This window comes from Oryzias melastigma, linkage group LG1, assembly GCF_002922805.2.
Source record: "Oryzias melastigma strain HK-1 linkage group LG1, ASM292280v2, whole genome shotgun sequence".
Lineage (NCBI taxonomy): Eukaryota > Metazoa > Chordata > Actinopteri > Beloniformes > Adrianichthyidae > Oryzias > Oryzias melastigma.
In genome coordinates this window covers 22,269,208-22,294,934 of record NC_050512.1, presented here as the reverse complement: position 1 = coordinate 22,294,934, position 25,727 = coordinate 22,269,208, and the positions used below count along the sequence as shown (strand labels likewise).

Genomic DNA, 25,727 nt, shown 5'->3' with positions numbered 1-25,727 from the left:
TTATCTTCACTGGTGTCTATGGCAGACATAAAATCCTGTTCACCTTTGTCCACTTTTGTCATGGGAGAGATCACACATCAGTATTAGGAGGGCAATAAGAGAGAGCGAGGGTTAAATATATCCAATAAAAAAGCAAAAATGATAAAAAAAAAGTTGAGCAAAAGTTATTAGCTGCAAAGATTACCAAAGCATTTACATTATCAGTAAACACAATATATTTTCTTGTCACTTGTCAGCTGTTTTTTTTAAGAATATGCAAAGATTTTCTTGGCAATTTTAGCATAAGTTTAGCTCAAACTGATGGAATGTGTCTGACTCTTATCTGGATGGAAGATCATTTTTCTCAGCATCGCTGGAAGTCTCGTCATGTGCCTGAGGTTGCAGCTGGAATACGAATCTGTATGACAGCATAGTCTGTTTGTGTCGAAGGAGAAGTTTTTAATCTCATATAAGATGAAAAAAAATTAAAATTATTATTTTAAATTGGTTATTTAAAAAAAAAAACAGTAATAAAAAAACCTTAGGTACCAGCCCCATAAAACGGAATAAGTGTAATTAAATGTAATAAAAACCGTTTTGAAGCAACATACTTTATTACAATAAATAATGAAGTAGGTTTTTCTTCTCTTTGCTGATTCACACATTTGCACAGATTCACTTGCATTTACCCTGAAACCACATTCCCTAAGGAGAGCCGGAATTTGTTTAAGCTGGAAATACAAACAAATGGACAGACATTAATGTAACTCTCAGACTCATTAAAAAAAGATTCCCATCAATCTTTATCATAACTTACAGCTATCTGTAAATAAAAACATCTCACTTTTTTTCTGGACTTCTCATGTAGGATTTAGGATTAGTATTTAACAATGAATCCTCCTGATACAGCGAAACATGCTTTGTTTGTCACAGTGATCATGGACTCTAATTGAAGCTCATGTCAACCGGGTTTGTTTTTTAAGCATAGGTCACACCAGAGGTGGTCTCAGAGCTTTATTTGTTAAAATTGGTGTAATCAAATGCAGTCCAGATCATTCAAATAAGGCCACATTCTCTTTATTGTATAATAACAGCCTGTATAACGGAGCAACTGATTACATTGATGGGTTTTTAGTTCAATCTCTATACTGAGAAAGCAAAGGGTGACGATGAAGAGTTGCATGAAAACTGTCGTGCTACATTCATGAACACATTTTTGAACATGCTTTTAGAATATTGTGTTCACACTGGACTGTTGCTACCCAGCGCATGTTTGATGAGGTTTGGTGCAAAGTGGTACAAATTTCATGAATCTCTCTCCAGGCTTTTTTTTTTCTTTTTTTCACAGCTTTATTCTGATACATAAAATTTCTCTTCCAGGATCAATTTTGAAGAGGTTGATACTTCCTTGAAAAAGTGTAAAAGGAAGCTGCCAATAGGTCACTACCTAATTTGAGTCCCTGATTTGTCGAAGTTCAACTGGTTTAACTTTGAGCATGCGTTCAATGGACACACGTTTTGTATGTAGAGCTTGAAACAGTCATAGAAACTTGTGTAGCTATAACAGTGACTGTAAATGAGAACTGGGCTTAGTGACTCCTCCCCCTCACGTGTTCATGAAAAATAAGCAGCTACTACTCAGTTATTCAGTTTGCCAGAATAATCAATCTTGCTCTGAAGTCTCTTTTTAACATGTTCTTGCTAAACCAACATTTTTTTATTATGTATTTTCTTTTTTGCAAGTTGTTCAAGTTATTAACTATCCAATCAAAAGCCTCAATAAGAGAGCCACTGGCCCCCACCTCAAACGTTTGAAGCGATTGACAGATTCTCCACGAGCTTTCAGTAGAAGGGGTGAGGCCGTCCAACTAGCTCACTCCTGATTAGCAGGAGTGGTAACCATAGAAATGATGACTCAGATTGACTCAGACCAATCCCTGCTTACTAACGTCGTTTGGTCCCAAAATGACGAAATCCATATTGCGGAAAAATGGCGACTGAATTGACTTAATTTCGTTGGAACCCGAGTTGAGACATTTTCTAGTAGTGACATCACAGCCTTGCATTGTCCATCTCTATATATGTCAATGATTTTAACTGGAAGCAAGCCATTTTTATGGTTGACATCACACTCACTCTGTCCAGTTCTCTTTTACAGTCAATATGAGAGTTTTGAAAGTGGTCGCATAAACAGCCATGGTTGGTGTGATTACATTAGGAGTATTAGGAGCTTTACTAGTTGTGTATTAATTGTTGAAAAAGATCTGTTTGGTGCAACGCACTTCAATAAGGCACAGCCAGCGAAGAGAAAATGTGTTTTCTGTTCATTTTGTCAATGTCAGATTAAATTTAAGAAATCAGACGAGATAAAAATAATATTATTCGGCCTTTCCTGTCATGGTTGTGTTAATGTCCTGGTTGAAGTTGATGTATTGCAGAGGGAAAAAAGCGGTCTTGTTTCCTTATTTAATGTCAGGGGTACTTCTGTATGCCGTTTAGGATCCAGCCTCCAACAGGAGAGATAACAATAAGACCACAGCCATGAATATTTCAGTCCCCAAAGGACACTATCAGACACAAGGCTGGCTCTCAATCATCCCACAGACCTGACACACTGCAGTGTGTGTGTGTGTGAACCAGCCAATTCATTTTCCTCAATCCCATGGAGCAAAGGTGGAGAATTCAGTTCGGTGGATGTTGATGGTGACTCCAGGGGTTTTCAAACACATACACACGACACGCTTAATTCCTGCCTCCCCCCCCCACCCCGAGAGACAAAAGCAATAATATGCCCATATGTCTGCGCGCGGTCCTGTGTGGCTGCAGGCCACTGCAGGCTTTCCGCATTACCATGCCATCCAGTCGGCGGTGATGGACAGAGATGGGTTGCCCCTGTGAGTCACTTAAATTTGTTTAGGGGCTGCTGACCTTACGGGGCGCATTGGAAAGGCGCGCGCACTGCTAACAGAAATACCCAGGAAAGCACACTCAAGAGGCCATTCGGTGTTTTCTGTCTGACAGAGAGGACAGGAGGATGCGGGATAATGAGAAAATGTGCAGCATGAGGTGGAGCAGGCCCTAATGGCTCGATCCGTGTGACAGGCCCAATGTTTTTATAATCCTGTGCACATTCAGAAGAAGTTGTTCTTTGATGAGATCTAGTTTTCTTACGCATTTATTAAGTGTGCTCGTCTCATCGTATGACTTTCAAAGTAATATTTTTCTCCATCAGCAGAAGAGCAGCTTTTCTTGCATTTTCTTAATGGGCACAATAAAAGCACCGTGAAGGCGAGCAGACTCTCCTATCTATTATGCTTCTGGGTATCTAAGGCACAAATGAGCATTTCTTTTTTACGAAAGCCTTTCCTAAGTGAGTCACACTATCAATCGGCACAAGCCCTGCACACCGTAGTGATTATTTCCGTCTCCTTTTCTTCGGTGCGTCGCTCTTTTCTTCTCTTCCTCGCTGCAGGTCTCACCCAACAGCCTGTAAAAGTCGCTGAATGACTCTAAGATTCACCGCCAACCTGATGCGTTTTCTAACAGATGAGAAGCTATGTCAACCATTAACCAATATTTAAGAAACTAAGATAAATGAATTGATGTTTGGTGTAAATACCTTTCTACCCTCTTTATACGTTTTTTTTTTTTTTTTTTCCTAATTAGAGCATCTCTGTTAAAACTGCATTGATATGCTGTGAAAATAATCACCAAACAGCTCTTGGTTATTGATTGGCGACCATTTTTTACTCTTATACTCTTATGACACAAGCAGCATTAGAGTTTAAACACCAGATTAGGAGACATTTTGAACAACAACAGACTCAGGATTGGGATTACGAATTGAGCTATTTTCATCTTGCAGGGGAGAAATTCACCAGTCCACAGGAGCAAAACTAATCAGGAAAACTAAATCAATAAAAAAAATCACAAATATAAGCCAAACAAACAAATAAATAAATGAATAACGTCTGATGACAGTCATAATGAGAAAAGCAGCTGATCTGTCCGATCTGGGATCATAGAAAGTTTGAAACAGAGATGGTTAGGTTCATACTGTATGTCAGAAAAATTGTGCATTTGTTGAACAAGCACCAAATTTGGCACGGATTTACCTTAGGACCCCCTCTTTCAGAAAAGTACGTTAGCCATGAGAAAAATCCAAAAGAAGATGGCAGCCATACATTACTGTAAAATATTACATCAATTCCTCGTGCAAAACAATGTTATCTTTACCTTTAGCTTTTTTTATTGTGAAATCATTCCCATTAGTATTTTAATTATAATTTTGCAGTTGTTAGCCAAAATTCCTTCACAAATCATTTTAATAACCGGCTCCACGATCATGGTTGCTGTAGATTTTAGGACCGGCACAGTTTAGGATGTCGTTGCGTAACTTAATGCTGTAAGACTCTTGTGGATGCAAAGGAAAGAGTTCCTGATGATTCATCGTATTAAGAGAATTGGCCTTCAGTCATTCTGCATCTGAGGGTATGTTGTGATACATCATGAACCCTAATGGGAATGCTTCAGGACTGCACAGGGCATAATGCCTAAAGCCTGTTCTGTTGCCAGTAAATCCAAACGTGCATGCTTCAGGAGACAGCATGCACCAGAGGAACTTTTTTGTGAGGAAGAGGCTTGATTGTAAGAACATAAAGGAGTAGCTTATACAATGTTTCTTCGTTTGTTGTTCTGAACGTAACCTGCCAGAGATGAAAAAATGTAGGATTACAGATGATTTCAAGCTGTAAAACTCCTCATTACACACTTTTCTAAGACAGATATGAACATTTTCACAGTTTTTATACTCTCAAAGTTAAAACCTTTGTTGAAAAATAAGTCCAGTGATATATAATTAAAGCAAAAGTCTTATCACGATCTGAGATTTATGTCGATTTAGAGAGCTGCACATATCTGTACAGGAGAAACGACTTGGAGGAGATTGATTGACAGAGTCTGCAGCCATTCAGAAAAAAAAAAAGCTTTAAAAATTGCAATTTAAAAAAAATCTGTTAAACTGCGAAAGGTGAACTTTAGGGACTAACCCCACCTCTAATCCCGGATTGGTGAGTGTTAAGCACTGGGCATTGGGTCACATTTTAGAGTCTTTGGAATGACTGGACTGTGGATTTGAACCCTCGACCAACCAGTCTTAGGGTGGACACTCTACTACTAGGTCACTGAGTTGAGATTTTCTTTGTGTGTGTGAAATTCTACCAAATTCAGGAAGGAAAAAAGAAGATCAAATCAGAGTTTTCTTCCAAAAAAGCAAAAAAAAAAAAAATCTCCCCTAAAAAAGGCAGATTTCTCTCCCAGTCGTGTCGTTTCTGACAGATGCCAGTTTCCACAGGCCAGACTGAGCAGGCGGGAAACTTGGCCGAGGAGAACAAAGTGGATCTGGAGGATTTTAGTCCCACAAAGTTACACACCGACTTCAGCTGTAGACTGTAGCTTGGTTGAACTCTTAACCGGTTTTGTGGATGATTTGCATTTCTAAGTGACTGATGACTGTCAAAGATGGGGATGTTTGCTGAGTTTTATTGGCTGAATACATTAATATGAATGAAAGTTGACTCTTTTGTAAACATTTTCTACAAAAAGGTGCCTTTCAGCTGTTAGTAAAACCTTCACAATGTGGCAAAATTAACATTTTGTGATACAGCACAAACTCCTCATGAATTTCTAAATATCAGTATTAATTTTAAGCTTAAATCAGTTAAATTAAACTGTTCTAAATGGGTTTTGATATATAATTTTACATCATAGATGATTTTTAGCAACCTTACAGCATTTATTGGGTTAACTGGTTTTAAATTTAGTAAGTGGTTTATGGATTATTTATGACTAAATTAGCCTATTTTAGAAAAACCATCATTGTTGATCACTGTAAAATCAAAAATACTGTATAAATGTAACTAGAACTACTGATTCAAACCTTCAAAAACTCTTATTCAAAAAAGTCAGTTCACAAGAATATTTGGTCAAATGTGGTTTGAATTCAAGACTAATTAACATTATTTAAAACACCATCATATCTATAAAAAAATCTACTAAAAATAACATTCCTGTACTTTAGTATGTCTGACTTTTTCCTATATATTTGTAAAAACGACATTTGATAAAAATATACAATTTCCTTTTATTATAAATTTTTCAAAGGATAATTACACATGAATATTTAATGTATTTAAACCTTGGTAAATCAAAGCAGGTTTTGTTTATCTTGGCGTGGACACGCCCTCTAAAGGGAATCGTGTTTTTGGGGCTTCCTGACACTGAAAGGTCATTCTGCTGGTTTCTTGAGAGCTCTCTGATGCAGGTTGGCTTTCTCGCTTCAGGCTCCACAGGTAGCTGTCTGATTTCAACAGCAGAACTGAACTCATTAAACACTCAGAGCTTCCCACTGATCTTTTTACACGTGAATATGACAGAATCCATCAATCCATTTGGGATTGAAATTTATTTTTTCCCATATATATATATATATGTATATATATATATATATATATATTCATATTGAAATTATCTGTAGATTGGAAAATGCCACACATGAAAATATTGGAAAATAGCACATGTAGTTGCCTTATTCAGATGTGCAAACCGCTGTGGTTTTGATCACAGATTCTGTTTTTCTTGTTTGACCCCTAAAGCTCTAAAGGTCAAGTAGCCACAGATTGTTGGCACAGGTTTATAATAGTTTACAACGTAGTTTAGCCAATCACAATCAAGAAATTCTTAGAAAGTGCTGGGCAGCAAATTCTAAGAACTTCTATTTCATGAAAATTATCGATTTTAAGACTGGAGTCTGCTGGCCACTGGAAAACTGATAGTCCACACTTTGGACATGCCTACTTTAATCAGTTCATCAGTTTGAATAGAAGCTGATGATTCTTTATTTTCTGTGAATAGATTTTCCGTAAAGTCAGTGTTGAACTGTAAAAAGCAAAGCTCCAACACCACAATGAGGGATCATAGAAATACATTATAAAGTGCTCTGTTGTTTTTCACCTTTTTGCATCTTCCGCCAGCTTTCACCGTCTCTTTAAGAACAGTAAGGGTGGAAAGGATCAGGAATGAATGAGAATTTTAGCGATAAATGCTGGGAAGCAGACTGAGATGGTTTAGACACGTTTAGAGGTATGAGCTACTAGGAAGGAGGTTGAGAAGACCAAAGAGAAAGTTAAGGTTATGAGGGTGGTTGGCGTGCGCGAGGAAGATACAGAGGATAGAGTGAGATGGAGATGGATGATTCGCCATGGCAACCAATAAAAAGAGCCTCCAGAGACGAGAAAGATGCAAATTGACTTTTGAAATGCAACCATCAGAAAACCCTGGTCTACATTGTTGACTGTATATTCAGAACTGGACTGAGTTGATGTCATACATAAAAATGCCTTACCTCTGGCTCCAGCAAAATTAAGCCAATTCAGTCGTCATTTTGGAGCCAGACGACTGCGATTGGTCTGTGTCGGTCTGATTTACATTTCTACGGCAACTACAGTTGTCAATCATGAGTGAGCTTGTTCAAATTCCATAACCCGTCTTTTCAAAGTTGGTAGAATCTGTCAATCAAATGTTCAAGGTGGGGCCAGCCCGCACCACATGCTTTTAGTGAGGGATCTGATTGGTTAGTTTATGATTGAATAACTTGGAATAAAGGAAAAATATTTTTAAAAAGAAAAAGGTATTAGAGCAAGAATGGTTATTCTGACAAATGTAATGACTCAGTAGCAGCTGCTTATTTCTCTATAGAAGTCTATGGAATTTTGGCTTCTTGCAAACAGCAGACATCAGCTCAATGGCCTTGTGGTAGAGTGTCCGCCATGAGACTGGAAGGTCGTGAGTTCAAATCCAGACCGAGTCACACCAAAGACTCTAAAAGCGGGACCCAGTGCCTCCCTCCTTGACACTCAGATTTAAGGGGTTGGATTGGGGGGTTAAACCACCAAATGGTTCCCGAGCGCGGCTGTGTCTGCAGCTCACCGCTCCCCCAGGAGATGGGTCAAACGTGGAGAACACATTCACAGAACAAGCAGAAATGACGGTTGTCTTAGATGAAAAAAAACCTTCTCTGGCGTGTCATGTGACTTCTATCCGCTATTTGGTTTGCGCATGCGTTGATGTTAAACTATATTTAATGAAGACAAATACCGGAATAATAATCTGAGATTGCATTACCATATAACTGTTGGGTTGGGTAAAGGACATGGAATCATCCTGTCTACGTTATTATTTGAAATCAGATTTTTGGGGACCATGGTATCAGGTTCAGAGGTCACTCATCCCTGCAGAGCTCCTTTTTGAGTTAATAAACTCTGTTATTTCACCAGCACTATTTTCAGCTGTTCACCTGCAGGAATACATGTGTTTAAAGCAGGAGCTGTCCAGCTTCTAGTTATTTTGGTTCTGCACTGTCAAGCAGATACAAGGTTCTGTAGTTTGGTTTGACCAGCAATGCTCTGGTTTAGTAACTATATTCATGACAGAAAAAAAACTTGACTTTGTTTGCTGCACCTTTGTAACAAACGTTCTTTCAGGAGACTCCAGTGTGAAGCTCAATCATGTCATTTGTTTACTTCTTAGCTTCACAACCCTCACACCTCGTACTTTTTCCTCTGACTGCTCAAAGAAATCTTGGTTTAGTGGACAAAACCATGTTTAAATAACAAGTTATAAAAGATTAACTCCGGGCTGTTACAGATCCCTCTATCATCCAGCCATTGTCATGTTTCATCCTGATATATGACTTATAAAATTCTAGCATTTTTCTAAGCGTTATGATGTGCCACAACCACAGTTTTTAGGATACATCAGTCATCAACCTGTTAGAAAAAAAAAATAGAGACCCTGAAGAGCAAATCACATCAACAAATTAAGGCTGTGAATTAGCAAGAGTCTGGCGATACGATACGTTCCATATCACGATATATCCCACAACTGAACAATTTTTTTGTATGTATGTAAAAGCATGATGCGGAAAAAAACTCTACCTTAATATTAATACACCTTTCATGTCAATAATATGGCTAAAATAATTTTATTTAATGATCACAACATGTTGCTTTTACCCAAGCAAATTCAGTGTGCTGTGCTGCCAACTAGTGGTCAGGGGTGGAAGACGCTGAACTACTAGATAATGAATTCAATATTGTCTTGTCAACATTTTAAATCAATACAAATATCACCAGATGAAATATTGCGATATATCAGTGAATGGATTTTTTTTCTTTCCCTACACCCTTACAACAAAACCCCCTTTCAGGCTTCTGTGATCTGGTTTTGTCATGTTCTGTTTTCCTCGTCAGTCTCACCATGTTGAGGTTAATCATCCACAGCTGTCTGCATTTAGTCCATCGACCTCAGAGTATTTAAGTGTCTGGTTTTCACTTCCTCAGTCAGGTCACCTACTCTCTCACCATTCTTGTTCCTCCATGGGTTTTTCATGTTTTGGTTAATTGATTAAATGGTTTAAGTTCCTGTCACCAAGCCTTCGTTCTCCTGCATTTGAGTCTTCCTCCACCACCAATCCTCACACCCCCACTGCAAAACATAAACAAAGGTCATGATGACAATTTAAAAAGCAAAATAATTAATAAAAATAATACATTTTAGAAATAAATCAAAAAATCATTTACAAAAAAATTAAAGAAAAAAATCAAAAGTGAAAAGTTAAAAATTAACCAAAAAAAGATGTCATTGACCTTTTCATTTGGTATCTTCCGAAATAATATATTTCTTTAAGTTTCTGCCCCACAATAACTGCAAAAGTGTTTATTTCTTAAATGTAATGTTTTTCTTTTTTTACTATTTGTTTTGCTTTTTTATTGTTGTAATTTTTATATATGTATTTAGTGTTTAAAAACTGTTAAACATGTTTTACGCTGAGTGATTTGATGTGAATTTGCACTTTAAGGCCTACGTAAGAAAAACAAAAAATGTGCAGTTGTTCAGATTCTCAGGGCAAAGATGATGCTGGAATATGTCAATCAAAAATATGAGAGTGTAATATTGGACCGTGGTTCTGTATAACCCTAATACTGTCCTAGACATGTTTACATTAAAAGAGGGGTCATCTGGACCCCATAAGGCACAGCGCTGAACTTTTTTCAAGAATGTTTTTATCCTCACTGGTGTCTGTGGCAGACAAAAAATCCTTTGTTATGGGAGGGCTCAGTCAATAACATTCTTGTTTAATTATTTATTATTTTGTGAGGTTTTCCTTATTTCTTAGACACATCTGTTCATTTCTATCATAAGATGAGATCTAGACTCTGGAGTTCTTCTTGTTGTCCGCCTGCAGCTCCAGAGCCTCGTCCCGTTGCATCCTGTAGACCACTCGCTACTCTTTCTGCAGCAGTTCAGTCTATTTGTGGTCTTTATCCGGCTTCTGTCTTCACAGACGTGTAACGTGTAGCTCACATTTCCTCACTAACTGCCGTCTCTTCAGGGACAGATTTTCTGCAAATTATGAGTCATCCATCTCAAGATGATACAGTATGTCAGAGTGTGTGCACGTGTGCAGCAGATATACTGTATATTTTTACATTGCTGCATTGCAGCGACCTCAAAGATGCGCTCTGCTTGGGTGGAAGAAAATGGAATGCATCCAAGAGAAGACCTTTCAAAATAAGACAGATATGAGAAGTGAGTTTTTTGGGGGGAGAAAAAAATAGGATTGTGTTCATGCCATTGATGATTCATGGCACCTGCTGTTGCGGATTTCTCCTGTAAGGAAGAGTTTAGAAGCTGAAAACAGCCAGCTTCATATAGATGTGATGAAGCCACACGAGGTTCTATTAGCGGCTCATCCCAGTTTTTTTTTTCTGTTTCCACCAGAGTCAGAGGGGAGCTCTGACATGAGGAGAGATCAAACGGCACATAAAAGCTACATCAGTAGTGCAGCGCTACAAAATGATAAACAGAGCAGCCTGTACATTCACGACGTGCATCAGCCTTTGTGCGGGTTAATGCACAGCCAAATGACTCACACGGATGCGTGGTTTGACGCTGCGCTCAGAGGTCGGCTCCCTGAGATTGATCTGAGAGGGAAAGGCGGCGTGAGGGGAAGTGGGTAAACACTCCGGTTTGGACTGATATATATACTCTCCGTCTCCCTTTCACGCAGCTTCTCTTGGGTGACTGTTCCCATGGTAACGCCACTGATTGCAGGAACATCGCTGCGGTCGTGCGTGTCACGGCCGCACATTGCATCGCATCGTGCTCCTCCCAACGTTCTGATGTTGTGGTTTCTCTCGCACTGACACAAACTCACTTGAGCCCTCGTGACACAGGCACTCGCGGGGCGGCTACTCATCCCACCGGTTGCCATGGCACCGGGGCAAGCAACAAGTCGGACCTCCAGAGCCTCCGCCTCCATTGCCTTGATCTTCTTTGTAACCTATTCAAAGTGAGATCATTCCCAGGAGGCTAATCCCATGTTACACGCGCATTACAGCTCTTGCAGAGCCCTCGCCAGCCTGCATGCAGCAGCAAGCATTTCATGGAGGCTCGAGTCGCATTATTGACTCGCTCCAAGTGTTTAGCCCGCTCAGATTGGCATGTGTGTGAGTAAAGAGAGCGGGAAAAGGGAGTTGTGCTATAAATATATGCGCTACAGAGAGTGGGAGATACTGTGATTAAAATCTTGGCTTCTGCTCAGCCTGAACTCTCTTTGTTAAGTTTGTAAATTCTTTTTTTGTATTTTTACGCTTTTGTGTCTTTTTGGCATAAAGTTGGGTGAAGTGTGCTTCTTTAGGCTCACAAACACACACTGTACTGTTTGCATTAAAGATATTTATTACTCTGGAGGTTTTTTTTTTTTTTTTTTTTGGAGGCAGACCGTCTCCATGGCGATGACAGCCCACAGGATGAAGAAGAGGGAGGAAAAGAGGCAACTAAGAGAGAAAGTGACGTGCTTATCTGCCCCTGCTGCACTTGTTGGAGTTCTGTGATATGGACTCATGAGGCTGTTAGGACACTCTTGCCCCCCCTCCCCTCCTCCACCTCTCAGTCTTGATCTCTTGTTGCTCCATCTTCACCCAAGTGGTTCAGTTTCAGCTTTTTCACTGTTTCTTGTGCCATACGCCTCAAACTGGGTCATCTTTGTAGTATTTCTTGTCCTCTGCCTCAATGCATTAAATATAAAATACACAATAGCTTCTAATAATAAGAGTAGATTCTCTCCTCAGGCGGAAAAAAACAGCATTTCAGTGACGCGTGTGGCTGCATGCTGTCGTGTTCAAAGAAAGATGAGATGGATAGAAGAATTGCCTACAACTTTCATCTTAAATTCATGTATGAGATACTCTATATTAGCCACAATGGTAAGTTATCAAACAGTAATTGAGAAAGCATCCATTTATCTTTTACTATCAACTTTTACTTAATTATACACTTGTGTTCTAAGTACTTTTTGTTAGCTATTCTTCATAATCTGGGCTAGATGCTCTTTATAGTCTATATACTTGCTGCTCCTGATAACGTGCTTTCTGTTCTTCGTCAAACTAGCTGTTTATCCCAACCTTTGCTAGCTGTTCTTTGCAAATCCGATACCTGTTCTTCATAATCTGTGCTAGACGTTCCTCATGTTATTCTTGCTGTTCATTACAATCTTGGACAGCTGTTCTTCATACCCTGTGCAACCCACTCCTCATAATCCATGATAGCTGCGCTTTATAATCTGAACTATCTGCTCCTTATCATCAGTGCTGACTTTTCATAATCTGTGCTAGCTACTCCTCATAATCCATGCTAGCTACTCCTCATAATCCGTGCTAGCTACTCCTCATAATCCATGCTAGCTACTCCTCATAATCCATGCTAGCTACTCCTCATAATCCATGCTAGCTACTCCTCATAATCAGTGCTAGCTAGTCCTCATAATCCATGATAGCTACTCCTCATAATCCATGCTAGCTACTCCTCATAATCCATGCTAGCTACTCCTCATAATCCATGCTAGCTACTCCTCATAATCTGTGCTAGCTGCTCCTCACACCAACTGCAGGTACGCACTAGTGTCAGGTAAAGATTTCTCCCCCTTTAATGAACTTGCGCCATCTGCCCGGTGGGAACGTCGCTTTACAAAAAACAGGTCAATAAAATAGCATTTAAAACTTTCCAAGGTTTACTTCCCTTGTGAAACATTCAGGAATACATTTGTTTAGCTGAAATTGTTTTGCCAAATTTATATATATTTTTTTAGAATTATTAAAAAGGGACCCAGAGTGTTTAAAATATAAATATCCATTTAATAACCATATTTCTCTGACAGCCGGTGGTAACTTAAAATAAAAACTGAAAGAATTCATGAGTTCATTTGGGTCTACAAATAACTTCAATAAAACTCTTAAACTTCAGGTTTATTTTTTTGGTTCAGGTATAAGAACTTCCCACATTTATCTCTCGTTACCAGGTACCTCATGAATGTGACGTTTGAGGGTCGAAACCTGTCCTTCAGCGAGAAAGGCCACCAGATGTTTCCCAAGCTGGTCATCATCCTTCTGGACAAGGACCGGCAGTGGGACAGGGTAAATGTCTCCTCCTTTGGTTTGTGACGCACCTGCCTCGTCTTCAGTTTGGAGTTTGCCACTCGTGGTAGCTTTTCCCGGGAGCCGGATCGTTCACACAGCTCTCATCCCACACGTACGCAGGTCGGTAAGTGGGAAAGAGGCTCCTTGACGATGCGGTACCACGTGTGGCCTCGCTTTGAGCTGTACTCGGGAGCGGAGGAGCGGGACGACCACCTTTCCATCGTGACGCTGGAGGAAGCTCCATTTGTGATCGTGGAGGACGTGGATCCACTCAGTGGGACCTGCATGAGGAACACAGTGCCATGTCGAAAGCAGTTAAAGCTCAGGTAAGAGTTCTCTATTTAATGTGTTTGTTAACCCTGTAAAGCCCAATACATCAAAGAATTGACAGAAAATTCAGTTTCTTTGGAATTAAGTCTTTTGATGAAATCCACAAAAAAATATATATATATATATATTTTTTAACAAGACATGAATAATATTACTTATAATATGTTGGGTGATTTAGTGAGTTTTTGCTCACAACGATGTTAATTGGATGCAAAAATTGACATGAATGTTCGGGGGGAAATGCTCCTTTTATACCCACTGTCTCAAGTTTGATCCACAGATTTTTTAAATTTGTGTAATTGTATTATAAATAATTAATTATCAACAAGTCTTGGTTTAATTCAATACAATAAGTAGTCAAGTACCACGCATTGTCACTTCCAACTCGTCATATATGGTTTGGGCCCCCTTCGCATCACTTTTTGACATTTTCACTGTCCCCAACTCGTAGTTTTTTTTTACATGCTGGCTATTACCATTAAATCAAAGGGCCCCAACCCTCGTGATGTGGTACCAGACACAATAACAGATGCAGAACTGTGTACCAGTCTGGTCCACCCCATGGTACCAGTCAGCATCCCAAGGTTTGGGGACCCTCATTAGCGGTCAGAAATTCTCACTGGTTATGTCTTAATGTCCAAGCACTGTTTGACCAGTATCACTTCGTAATCTGGACATTTGAGACCTCTGATTAAACAGCCAGCACGTCAAAAATCGACGAGTTGGGAACACTCAAAACGTCAAAAAGAGGGCCTGAACCATACGTCTGTATATGACAAGCTGGGAGTGTGAATGTGTTGTCATGTAAAGAAAAATAGTAAAAATAGATGAGTTATTCTTACCAAAATGTTTTGAAAATTAGCAAAACTTTTTCCCGCCAAAAGTCTTCATGGAGGCAGCCATTTTGAAATGAGCAGGAAACCCTTTCCGCTGCCCCCTAGTGGAATGATAATTCAGTGCAGGGCAGAAAACATGGACCAAGTTATTTCCATATCCTTAAACACTCATTTCAATAAAAAGGTATTTTGTTTGTTTGAAAACGTGTTCTTGTAGCATTTTTCTAATTGTAGAGTACCTTTAAAATAATTTACAATCAAAACTGCGTTTTTGAGTGTTTCTTAATTCAAATCATGTTGGATCAGAACATCGGACGCTAGAAAATGTTTGGACAAATGATGCAGCTGCTAAAATGGGCGTGCATCATCAAATATTATACTATACAAATGGTTTTACAGGGTTAAATAAAATTATAAAACACATGTTTCTTGAACATCTTGTGAGTCTTTCTTAAGTTTTTCATGGCTTCTTTTCACAGTTTTCCATGCAGAACTCAGACATTGCATTTGACCACTTTAAACAGAAATGATTGTTTTGTTTGTTCAGCGACTGAACTGAACCAACGAAACCCTTCAAGCATAAAAGGCACTTACTCGTATTTTCCTTTGATATCAGATCCGCCTGTTACGCGAGAACATGACTTTTGTTTAAATACCTCTGTGAGAAAATAGTCAGTTTATTCAGCTTTATGACTGTCAAACCGTTACATTTAGATGGGAACAAAGTAAAACTTGTATTTCTGTCTTCTTTTTGTGCAGACTAATTTATTTTCCTGTTTTTAAGGAAGCAAAACACAAGAACAAAGTTAGCCTTGACCTGAATGTTCAGTGAAAAATTGAGATTTCTTGGAAAATATTCATGTTAGAAGCATTATGAGATTCTGACAGAGTTTGACTCTAGTAAAATTTTAAGAGGAAAATTTTTAAAAGTCTAAGCATTCAAAAGTTATATAAAAGACTACTATTTTTTTCATCTGATAACGCCATTTGGACAAGAGGTGAAACATTTAAAGAATGAAGACTTTTAGTCCAAATGCCATGACTCAACTTCAAAGTAATGTGTAAGATGTTGTGAAAATCTCCCTAAAAAAAGAGAAATTCTTTCAAATTCTCACTGGTTATGTCTAAATGTGCAAGCAAAAAAAAAAGTTCCAGACAACACAATTTATAATTATTTGTGCAGTTTTCTATTATATGTGAAAACAGCACTGGTTGACCTTCTGAGCAAAGTGGTTTTTTTTCATGTTTGTGCAATTTATGGATTAGCACAAGGTAGATAAATAAACAAAATGAATAAAAAAAACAAGGGAGCAACAAACCCAGTTCAATCCAGATATAAATTAGTAAAAGAAATTAACAGAAAACTTAAAAAAAAAAAAAAAAAATCTAAGCCTTTTTTTCATGTTTACCTTAACCATTGACACCTGAATTTAGCTGGTGTTTTTTTTTTTAAATATAGATTTTAAATTAAGTTATATCATGGTCCGCATGAGTACTCGATTCTGATTGGCTGCTGGGTGTGGATTAAGTAAAGGATAATGCTCTTCAAAGTATGGATTATTGGAAATTAATGCAAGTTATGTTACCGTCATGGAAGTGCGTTTATTTCTGATAATGCACAGTTTGAAATGCATTATCACACTTATACCATGGTCACTTACAAAAGAGATAAATATTCAATGAAATTTTTGGAACTTTATTCTTTTTAATTGTATGTGACTGTGCAACCTGAACTTTTTTTTAGATGTGCATTATCACTATGGATTATCACTTTTTAATCCACACCCAGAGGCCAATCAGAATTGAGTATTCATCCAAACCATGGTATAAGAAGACTTTTCCAGGAGACCCCAGTTTTCAAGCTATGTTTACATTGCCATCTGACAACTCTTTCAAGTGACCACTTTGAATGATAATCTACTGTATGTTAACATGCGTTTAAACCAATGGAACTTTGACCAATTAGGGACTATGATTTAGTAGTGACCTATGGATGGCGATCTATTTAATTTGCGGAAGTACCACATATATCACAAAAAGGTTTGCGACTGAGTTGACTTCATTTTGTTGGAGCCATTGTCAATCAATGGGTGGACCAAAGTAAAGCTATGTCTGAATTCCCACCCTAATCCCTGACTACTAAAAAACTTTATAGTGTGAGACCAGGTAGTGGATTTCAAAAGTAATTTGGATACGGTACTCACTACTTTACTTTATTTTTGCTAAAAGCCGGATATGACGTTACCTCTTTAACAAAGCGAAAATCGAATCAATATGAACATTTTGAGACATCTAGTTTGTTAAAAAAAAATACTTTTAAACATGTTTTATTTTAAATGTCCAACCGTAATGCATTGTGGTCTACATTCAGTAATGTAGTGAACATCGATGCACTCTGGGAAATTTATACGGACCTCAATTTTGTAATTTTCGATTCGGACAGCACTACAAATGGCAAACCCACTATATCATGACATAGGGAACGAATTTGGACAATATCCTTAGACTTCTGTTGAGTCCACTCATGCTCCACCCACCTGCTAATCAAAAACAAAAACACTCCCCTAATAATACGACAAATAAATAAATCAAAAGGACTGATTCCAAATAATGTTTTTTGATTGGACGTGAATATTTTTTATGTCAAATCAGACTTTAGCAAATGGAAACCAACAGAAAATTGCTTGTTTCTGAATCTACTGGTCCTTTAGAGAACGTTCATCAGAACCAGGTTGGGTCCAAATTCATGTAACACAGGGAGGGGGGGGGGTTGGTTAAGCTCTTTTGCTTTTTTTTCTTACAATAAAAAAGCAAATACTGCAGTTAAAGGAGTTAGTGTCTGCAGAGGAGAGTTGCTTGTGTTGTAACCTTAAGTAGCTTGACATTTTCCTTAATTTACCTTTTGGGCGGCTTCATCTGAGCCCTGTAATTACCATGAACGCTTTCACCTCTGCTCACTCGATCATAGACTCATTTTCTGTTGTTGTTTACTTGCTCTTTACGTTGACCCCGTCTCTAAGCAGCTCTCCTCCGACTCCCATAATGAATTTGCTGTCGTGGGCTACTTCAATGGGGAACCTGAAATTTCACAAAACATTTTTAGCTCAATTGTTAGATCTTTCCTCCTTTTTTTTTTTTTTGATTCTGTGCTGCTCGTCTCCCGCCTTCTGCGTCTCCTCAAAGCCTCAGACGCAGCAGATCTGGTCTTGCCGGCAATATGGCACAGATAATATTCAGATAATAGCTCTCCATTGGCGCCGCGCTGTTATCCACGATGAAAGCAGACAGATGGGAGCACAAACAACTAAATCTCTGTTTAGTCTTATACATTTCATCTTCAGAGTTTTCGACTTCTATGTGCTTGATTTTATAGATAAAGCGAACCTGATCTGTTTGATGTGAACCTGACAGAAGCACATTTGTTGGTTTGTGAAGAACAGCCTCAGCTCTAGATGCTGAGCTGCTGTGGTCTTTGTACCCAGCTGCTCCGCACCTGTATGAGCTGCCAGCCAAAACAGGCTGTTGACCGATGACGCACGGTTTGGTTAACCGCTCCACTCGTCCTGTGCGTTATTCCTGGACCATCATTACGGTGCAGTTTGGATGAGAGCGCGTGAACCTGTTGGGTTGTGTTAATAAATGTTGTTGTACAAACATGCTTTGAGTTTTGTTCTTTTTTTCCATTCCTGGAGTTTTGTTATTTAAATTCAAGTGTTTGTGGGGTATATTCAGTCTCCCCACTTAATCCCAAGTCCAACTTTTGATGCTGAAAGTCAACCTAGAGGGCATTGGGTCCCATTTGTATAATCATTTGTATGTCCCAAATCTGAATTCAAACTCACATCTAAAATTGCAGACACAACTGGCAAGTGACGCACGTAAAATGTGCTAACACGCTAAACGAGCATTCCTGAAAACACATGCAGCCCATAGTGTTCACACTGGACAAGCAGGGTGGGGCTTCTTTTTTATTTTCTACCGTTTACTAACGCATGTCCGTCACCTGCAGATGGAAGAAGGTTGGTGGCAAATCTCACAAATCTGGTTCCAGGTTTTTTCTTTTACAGCTTTGTTCCAACATATGAAGGACTTGGTGTCATATAAATCCTGTCGACCACAAGCTGCATTTATTAATTTCTCCTTCTTGATCAAATAGAGGATGAATCAATTTTCATATGGTTGGCACTTCTGTGAATTAAAAGGGACGTCAGCCGTTCATTACAACCAAATCAGAGTCCCTGATCCGTCAGTTTGACGTGGTTTGACCGTCAATGCGTGTTCAATGACCACATTTTTTGTATGTAGAGCCTGAAAACGGTTGTAAAAATTTGCACACGAACGCATTTGTTTTAAAATGTGGAAGGTCAAAATGCAAATGTGCATGACTTTACAAAGACTTTTTATTTATGGAGAGAAAACGGACTCATCTCATGTGTGTGATTTGCAACTCATACGATACATTTTATGCATAACTTTGTGTACATACAGAAAAATTACAAAATACAATTTACACACGTACAACTTTAAATTAAAACAGCTTGAAACTAACTAACACACAAATCTTTAAAAAGTACACACGAACTGCCTGATACATGCACAAAACTGCATTAACGCACAAATCTGATGTGAAACTCTTTTCAAGTCTCCAAAATTATATGTAAGTGATGCGTTTAAGTACTGCTGGAATAATGGGTCATCAGTTTTCTTATGAGTCTCTTTGATCTTAGATTGTGAATATTATTGGTGAGGCTGGAATCTTTCCCACTTTCTTAATGAATAAGCGCCAATAATTAATATTCAAAAGTCTAAAAATGCATTTTTAAAACACTCGACACTCAAATCAGATGAGTCAATTTTCTCTCCATATTTATTGGAAGTGGTCACTTGAACATGTGTTGCCAAGGGCAATGTGAACGTCGCTTAACGGTTTCAGAGCTGATTCGGAAATCTTATCATTAAAAGTTACAAAATGTTTTTGGTTTTGGACTTTCATTGCAGCTCATTTACAGTATATAGAGATGGACAAAGCACCTGTGTCGTCACCCATTGAAAATGCCTTACCTCTGGTTCCAATGACATGAAGTCAATTCAGTCGCCATTTTTCTGCAACATGGATGTCGCCATGTTTGAACCAGACGACATCAGTAAGCAGTGATTGGTCAGTCTGAGTCTTTATTTCTATGGCAACCGATCTCACAAATCAGGAGTGAGCTAGTTGGAAAGCCACACCCCTTACACTGACTAGGGAGAATCTGTCAATCAAATGTGAGGCCCAGAAGGGTCACATGCTTTTATAAATATAAACTTGATTAGCTTGCAATTAAAAAAAAAAAAAAAAAAGGAAAAAGTAGGTTTAGTAAGAAAATGTTGAAAATAAAGGTAGCAGAGCAAGAAGGATGATTCTGACCAATAGAATGACTGAGTAATAGCTGTTTATTTCTCTATAGAAGTCTATGGGTTACTGTCCAGTCCCCATAGACTGCCAATGCTGCAGCTTCAATCATTTAAACTGTAATTTTTTTTTTTTGTCTTTTTCCCCTCTAAGCAATATGACGGGGGATTCGGGGATTTACATCAAGCGCTGCTGCAAAGGTTTCTGCATCGACATCTTGAAGAAAATCGCCAAAGCCGTCAAGTTCACCTACGACCTCTACCTGGTCACCAACGGCAAACATGGCAAGAAGGTCAACGGGACGTGGAACGGCATGGTGGGAGAGGTGAGGGTGGTGCGCTGTTGTATAGTGTCCTATACAAAAAGCAAAGACAGTTTTTGTTTGGTTGGTATTCGGTATGATGTTTGTTTGATTTTAGTTTAGTTTATGCCCTGGTGACCAAGATTTTTGAATGGTGTCACATATTTATGAAGAGTAAGTGGGCAACATGGACTTAGGTGGTGGATCCAGATGAGAAGAACTTCAAACTGGTGTTCCACAAACCAACTTCCAGAAATATTTGTCCCTTGGAACTTATTGGTAGATAAGATTTGTGGAAAGATCATTTGGTGGCAGTATTATGATATGGGACAGCATCTCCACCCAATCTGATTGAGACAGTCTCAATGTAGACAGACACGAAGGAGTAAAAATATCCACCGCAATCTAAGCACCTCCACCAAAGGGCGGGGTTAATCAGAGACGACCTTATTACAGCGAAGAAGTGATCAACCAATCACCAGCTTTCTTTGCGCTCTGTTTACACATCTGCATCAGATGCAGTCAAAAGGTTCTCCTCTGACATGTCACATAAGACTCAGAAGGGGAGCCGTGGATGTTTTCCTGTCAGCTTTACCCCCGCAGCAGCGAGAAGCTTCAGCTTTTCATCGCTGCTAAGCAGCTTGAAAATACCCGCAGTGACAGTTCACGCAGACCTGCTGGCACACCAGCTGATTGTGGATTTCACAGCTGGCAGAGCGCCGCCGCAGAGCACCGGAGACTCCACCGCACGACCATAATTGAACCATCATCGTGACAAAGAGGCACTCCTGTCGAAACAACACCAATATTTCTCCTTCTGGTTTCCAACAGACGCAACAAAGCAAGCAGGAACGTTCACCGCAGCTGTGGAGATCAGTCCAGGCTTTTGTATGGGAAGATGGCTGTGCAGGTGCAGCCTTGTAAAGTGGTCACCACCCAACAAAACCTTTGAAGTCTGAGCATAAATATCACTGTTGCATCAGATACGTTATGGAATTACGCACAGCATAAATATGTGGTTGTGGGAACCAAAACCTGTATGAAGTATTGATGTTTTGATGTTTCCTTCTTCTTGATCGATATCACTCTGACATTTCAAATTTGTTGCAGCTCATATTCATGCACAAACTTTTTTTTTTTTATTTGACCCAAAGACTTAACATTTTTTTCTAATATCACATTTAGAATCCCACTCCAACTTTATTTTTTTCTTTTCTATCCAGTGGTCTTTTAATTATGATTTTGTTGTTTTTAGCCAAAATCAAAAGCCTGTGTCGTTTTTTTAAGACATATTTTCTGTAGAGTAGAAGTACTTTGTTTGAAATTTGCCTCTGAGTTGTGGCGCGGAAGTTAGCTTCAGCTAGTTTCCCATCAACCCTTTGTTTACACTCTCTGCCACTAGCTTATAGCACCTCACAGGCTGAAGCTAATATTAGCGTTGCAAAAAAACGGTGAGCAATATCAGAGCTATCAAGCCGTACAGTTTTGAGCCAGATGCCAGCTCAGACGAGGAAAATTAAGACGTTAATAAATCTATTTGTCTTTGGCCCAACCATTGCAGTTTTTCAGCAGAGCTTTTTCAAACCGCTGGTTTTCTTCTCTTCCAGATCCAACACAATTTGAATAAAGAAACACTCAGAAGTGCCGTTTTAATCTTAAATTATTTTATGAATGTCCTCCATCATGAGGCAAATGCTTCAAAAACATGTTAAAAACACAATTTTCTTTGGAGTGGGTCTTTAAATTAAAGTTCAGACAAGTTTGTGAAAATATTTCATCCAACTTTTTAACTCTTAACTAAAAAAATATGTATATCTTATTTGCAGGATGTTTTTCCTTAAATGTTGCATTAACTGCTGAAGGAAAAAGAGCAGAATCCAAAAATGAGGAGTTACTCTGTTTTGATTGTTCACATATTTACATCAGAATACATAAAACACAAGAAATATGTTGCTCAAATGCAAGGTCAAACCTCCAGAGAACAGTAAATGTACGGAAAGTAATAAACAAAATGCAACTGAAGGGGTTTAGTCAAGTAATAGTATTATTTTTGCACAGAATAATATTTATATTTATAGTTTAACAGCAGTGTCCACAACCACATTTTTCATGTCTTTGAAAATAACGTTTTTTCAAACACACAAACAATAAGAGGAAAAATAAGAGAATATTTCCATATATGACTATGTTTGAGTCATATATAATAAACTGTATGGGTTTACTAAGAATATCTAAGTTAAAAATCTGACCTAATGGATGTTCAAGCTAGAATTTAGAAATGTTTTAAAACAGAAGAAACTCACCATTAAATGTAAAAATACTTTGTCTTTTTACCAAAATGTTGTTCTATTTGCACAAACTTCTACTGATACTTTTTTTTACATTTTAATCTTTTAGAATAAAGATATTATAGTTGTCAGTATCACAGTAAATCCATTATTGTCTATAATAGAACTGTTAAGTTTTGTTCCTAATTTGTTACACTCTTAGAATCTTTATTATTTGAATAAAAGCTTCTGAATTTATGCTGGTTGAATCAGACGTTTGTCCCACAGTCCAGCCTGAGGAAATGTTGCAGTCAGATCCAGAAAACCTCTGAGGAATCGCCGAGGTTTCTCTTCATCAAGTATAAAAAAATATAGCAGGAAATGGAGAAAATAAGAAAAGTGAGGTTGAAAAAGACAGCTTGAGGGAAAGATCCTGCACACTTTCTTCAAAGTACTGCCCTAATAAATAAAATTGAAACAGTTTATGACAAATCTTGACGAAACTCAAATTCTAATCTTTGGCAAAATGGCATCTTTGAGTTCCGATCTTTTTTTTTCACCACAATTGTAAACTTTGACATATAATACATATAATAAAAATCAGTTTTTACTTAATAATAACATGAAAAGCTTTAATTTAGACAGAATGTGTGAAAAAAATGCTTTTATTTATATAGCTGAGGAAGGTCAACTGCAGCTTGGATCTACTAATGTGAAAAAGGTGTGAAAACCTCTGTGAACGCACATGTTTTAGTATAGATTATCAATTTGGGAAGTAAAAACAAATTTGAAAACATTTTAAATATATTGGGCTATAACATGTATCCCGGACGAGCCCCCAAATATGTTACAGCCTCATCAAGGGGAAGCACCTAAAAGGGGACCATAAAATGTGGAAAACTGACCTACAAGTTTATTTTTCCCACATCAAAGTTCTGCAGGTGAACACTTTTTTTTATGGAAAACCGTATTGAGAATCATTGTCACAGTCTTTTACAGAGGTTGTTTCTATATTTAAGACCAACGAGGAAACCTTGAAATATAACAGAATTGGAGATTAATTTTCCTGTTACTGTCAAATTAGCATACGGTGGGAAATCTTGAGTGAGAATGATCCATTTCAGCCCTATAATCGCTCAGCAGAGATGGTGGATCACTCAGCCTCTTATAGCTCTGAATCCGGATCGTTCCACACTGAGATTCTGTGTTTTCCGTCTTGTTTGCTTGTGTCCGGCCTCCAGGTGGTGTTCAAGAAAGCCCACATGGCCGTGGGTTCACTCACCATCAACGAGGAGAGGTCGGAGGTCATCGACTTCTCCGTGCCATTCATCGAGACTGGCATCAGTGTTATGGTCTCCCGTAGCAACGGCACAGTCTCCCCCTCTGCGTTTCTGGGTGAGGATAAATGTGTGGTTTTTCCTTCTGTTGTGAGATGTAACATGTAGAACTCTTAAAGAATTACATAAAATGTCACACAATCAATGCAAAAGACAAGAGGCAAGCAGATTTTCATCAGTTATGTTGGATGATGTTTATGGAACGCATGAACTTCCATCCATTTTCTTGACCGCTTCGTCCCTTTCGGGGTCGCGGGGTGCCGGAGCCTATCCCGGCTACTGATGGGCGAAGGCGGGGTACACCCTGGACTGGTCGCCAGTCTGTCTCAGGGCCTCAATCACACACCCATTCACTCTCACATCCACTCCCTAGGGTCAATTTAGAGTCACCAATTAACCTATGAAGCATGTTTTTGGACGGTGGGAGGAAGCCGGAGTCCCCGGTGAAAACCCACGCATGCACGGGGAGAACATGCAAACTCCACACAGAAAGGTCCCAGCCGGGATTTGAACCGGGGCCTTCTCGTTGTGAGGCAAGAGCGCTAACCACTGCGCCACCGTGCAGCCCACGCATGAACTTATTTAAAAAAAAAACAAAAAAAAGATTTTAACCCATTGATGCTTCTGATGCAAATATGCATCAAACCAACGTTTGCTACAAACTTACCTCAGTTTAGAATATGGAAAGGTTGAGCAAACAAAGCAAAAATTATACAAAAAACAAGGCAAACAACTGAAATGTATATCTCTAAAAGGATTTATCAAAAATAGGACATTGAGTTATAAATTTAATGTAAAATACACACAATATTATCTATTTTGCATGTAGTACATGACAAAAACTATTAAATATTAAGATTGTCAAAAGGAGTTCAATGCTTGAAAGAGGAAAAATGGAAAAAAAATCTTGAAAACAAAAACACATAATTGTTTTCTTTATATAAATGGACATTAATTCAGGCATCAAGGGGTTAAAAGCATCTTTTTAATTAAAAAATAAATAAATACATAAATTAAAAAAATTTGCTTTCTACCGATAAATATCAGTTAATGATCCAAATCTTTGGAACCCTGTGTAAAATCTTCCAAGTTATTTCTTTTTGTCAAAAAGAAATCAAATTTTCAAGCACAGTAAAGCATGGGGGTGGCAGTATGATATGAGAAGGCTAAGCAAACACCAATGACTTTGATGTTACAATATCTGTAAAAAGCACACAAATAGAAACCATTTCACCTGGCTTTTTTTAATCAAAACCCTTAAGCTAGGCATGTGAAACACGCTCAAAAACACGCAATTAGCGGGTTCTTGAACACGCAATTAGCAAGTTTTTGAAAAAGTGATTAGCAGGTTTTTGGACGTGTGTTTACACATGGTTTTCACACTGGACAAGCAAGAAGGGGCTTCTTATTATTTCGCTACTGTTTACATGTACGCCACCTACAGTTACAAGTTTGCTATGAAATGTTGAAGCAATGCAAATCTCGCACATCCTGTTTCAGGCCTTTTTTTCCACAGCTCTATTCCGATATGTGAAAAAGTTGCTGACATATAATTCCATCTGGACACGAACTGCAATTATTAATCTTTCCTCCATGATCAATTTTCCAACTATTGGCACTTCCATCAATTAAAAGGGACGTCGTTCACATGTGGCTACCAAATTCAAGCCTCTTATAGGTCAAAGGTTAACCTGGTGAAACTTTCAACATGTAAACCAAGCAGAATGCTCATTTACATAGACTTTTCATT

General features: G+C 38.5%; 1 protein-coding gene across 6 annotated transcripts in view; it reads left to right on the top strand.

Annotated features, from left to right (window-relative positions):
- Positions 1-25,727, top strand: part of grin2bb (glutamate receptor, ionotropic, N-methyl D-aspartate 2B, genome duplicate b) — a 141,857-nt gene that overhangs the window by 92,742 nt on the left and 23,388 nt on the right. For all 6 annotated transcript variants that reach the window (XM_024289530.2, XM_024289529.2, XM_024289525.2 and 3 more), the window contains exons 7-10: positions 13,397-13,511; positions 13,635-13,840; positions 20,226-20,397; positions 23,882-24,035. In XM_024289530.2, the coding sequence (XP_024145298.1) occupies positions 13,397-13,511; positions 13,635-13,840; positions 20,226-20,397; positions 23,882-24,035 (647 nt within the window). The remainder of the gene's footprint in view (positions 1-13,396; positions 13,512-13,634; positions 13,841-20,225; positions 20,398-23,881; positions 24,036-25,727) is intronic.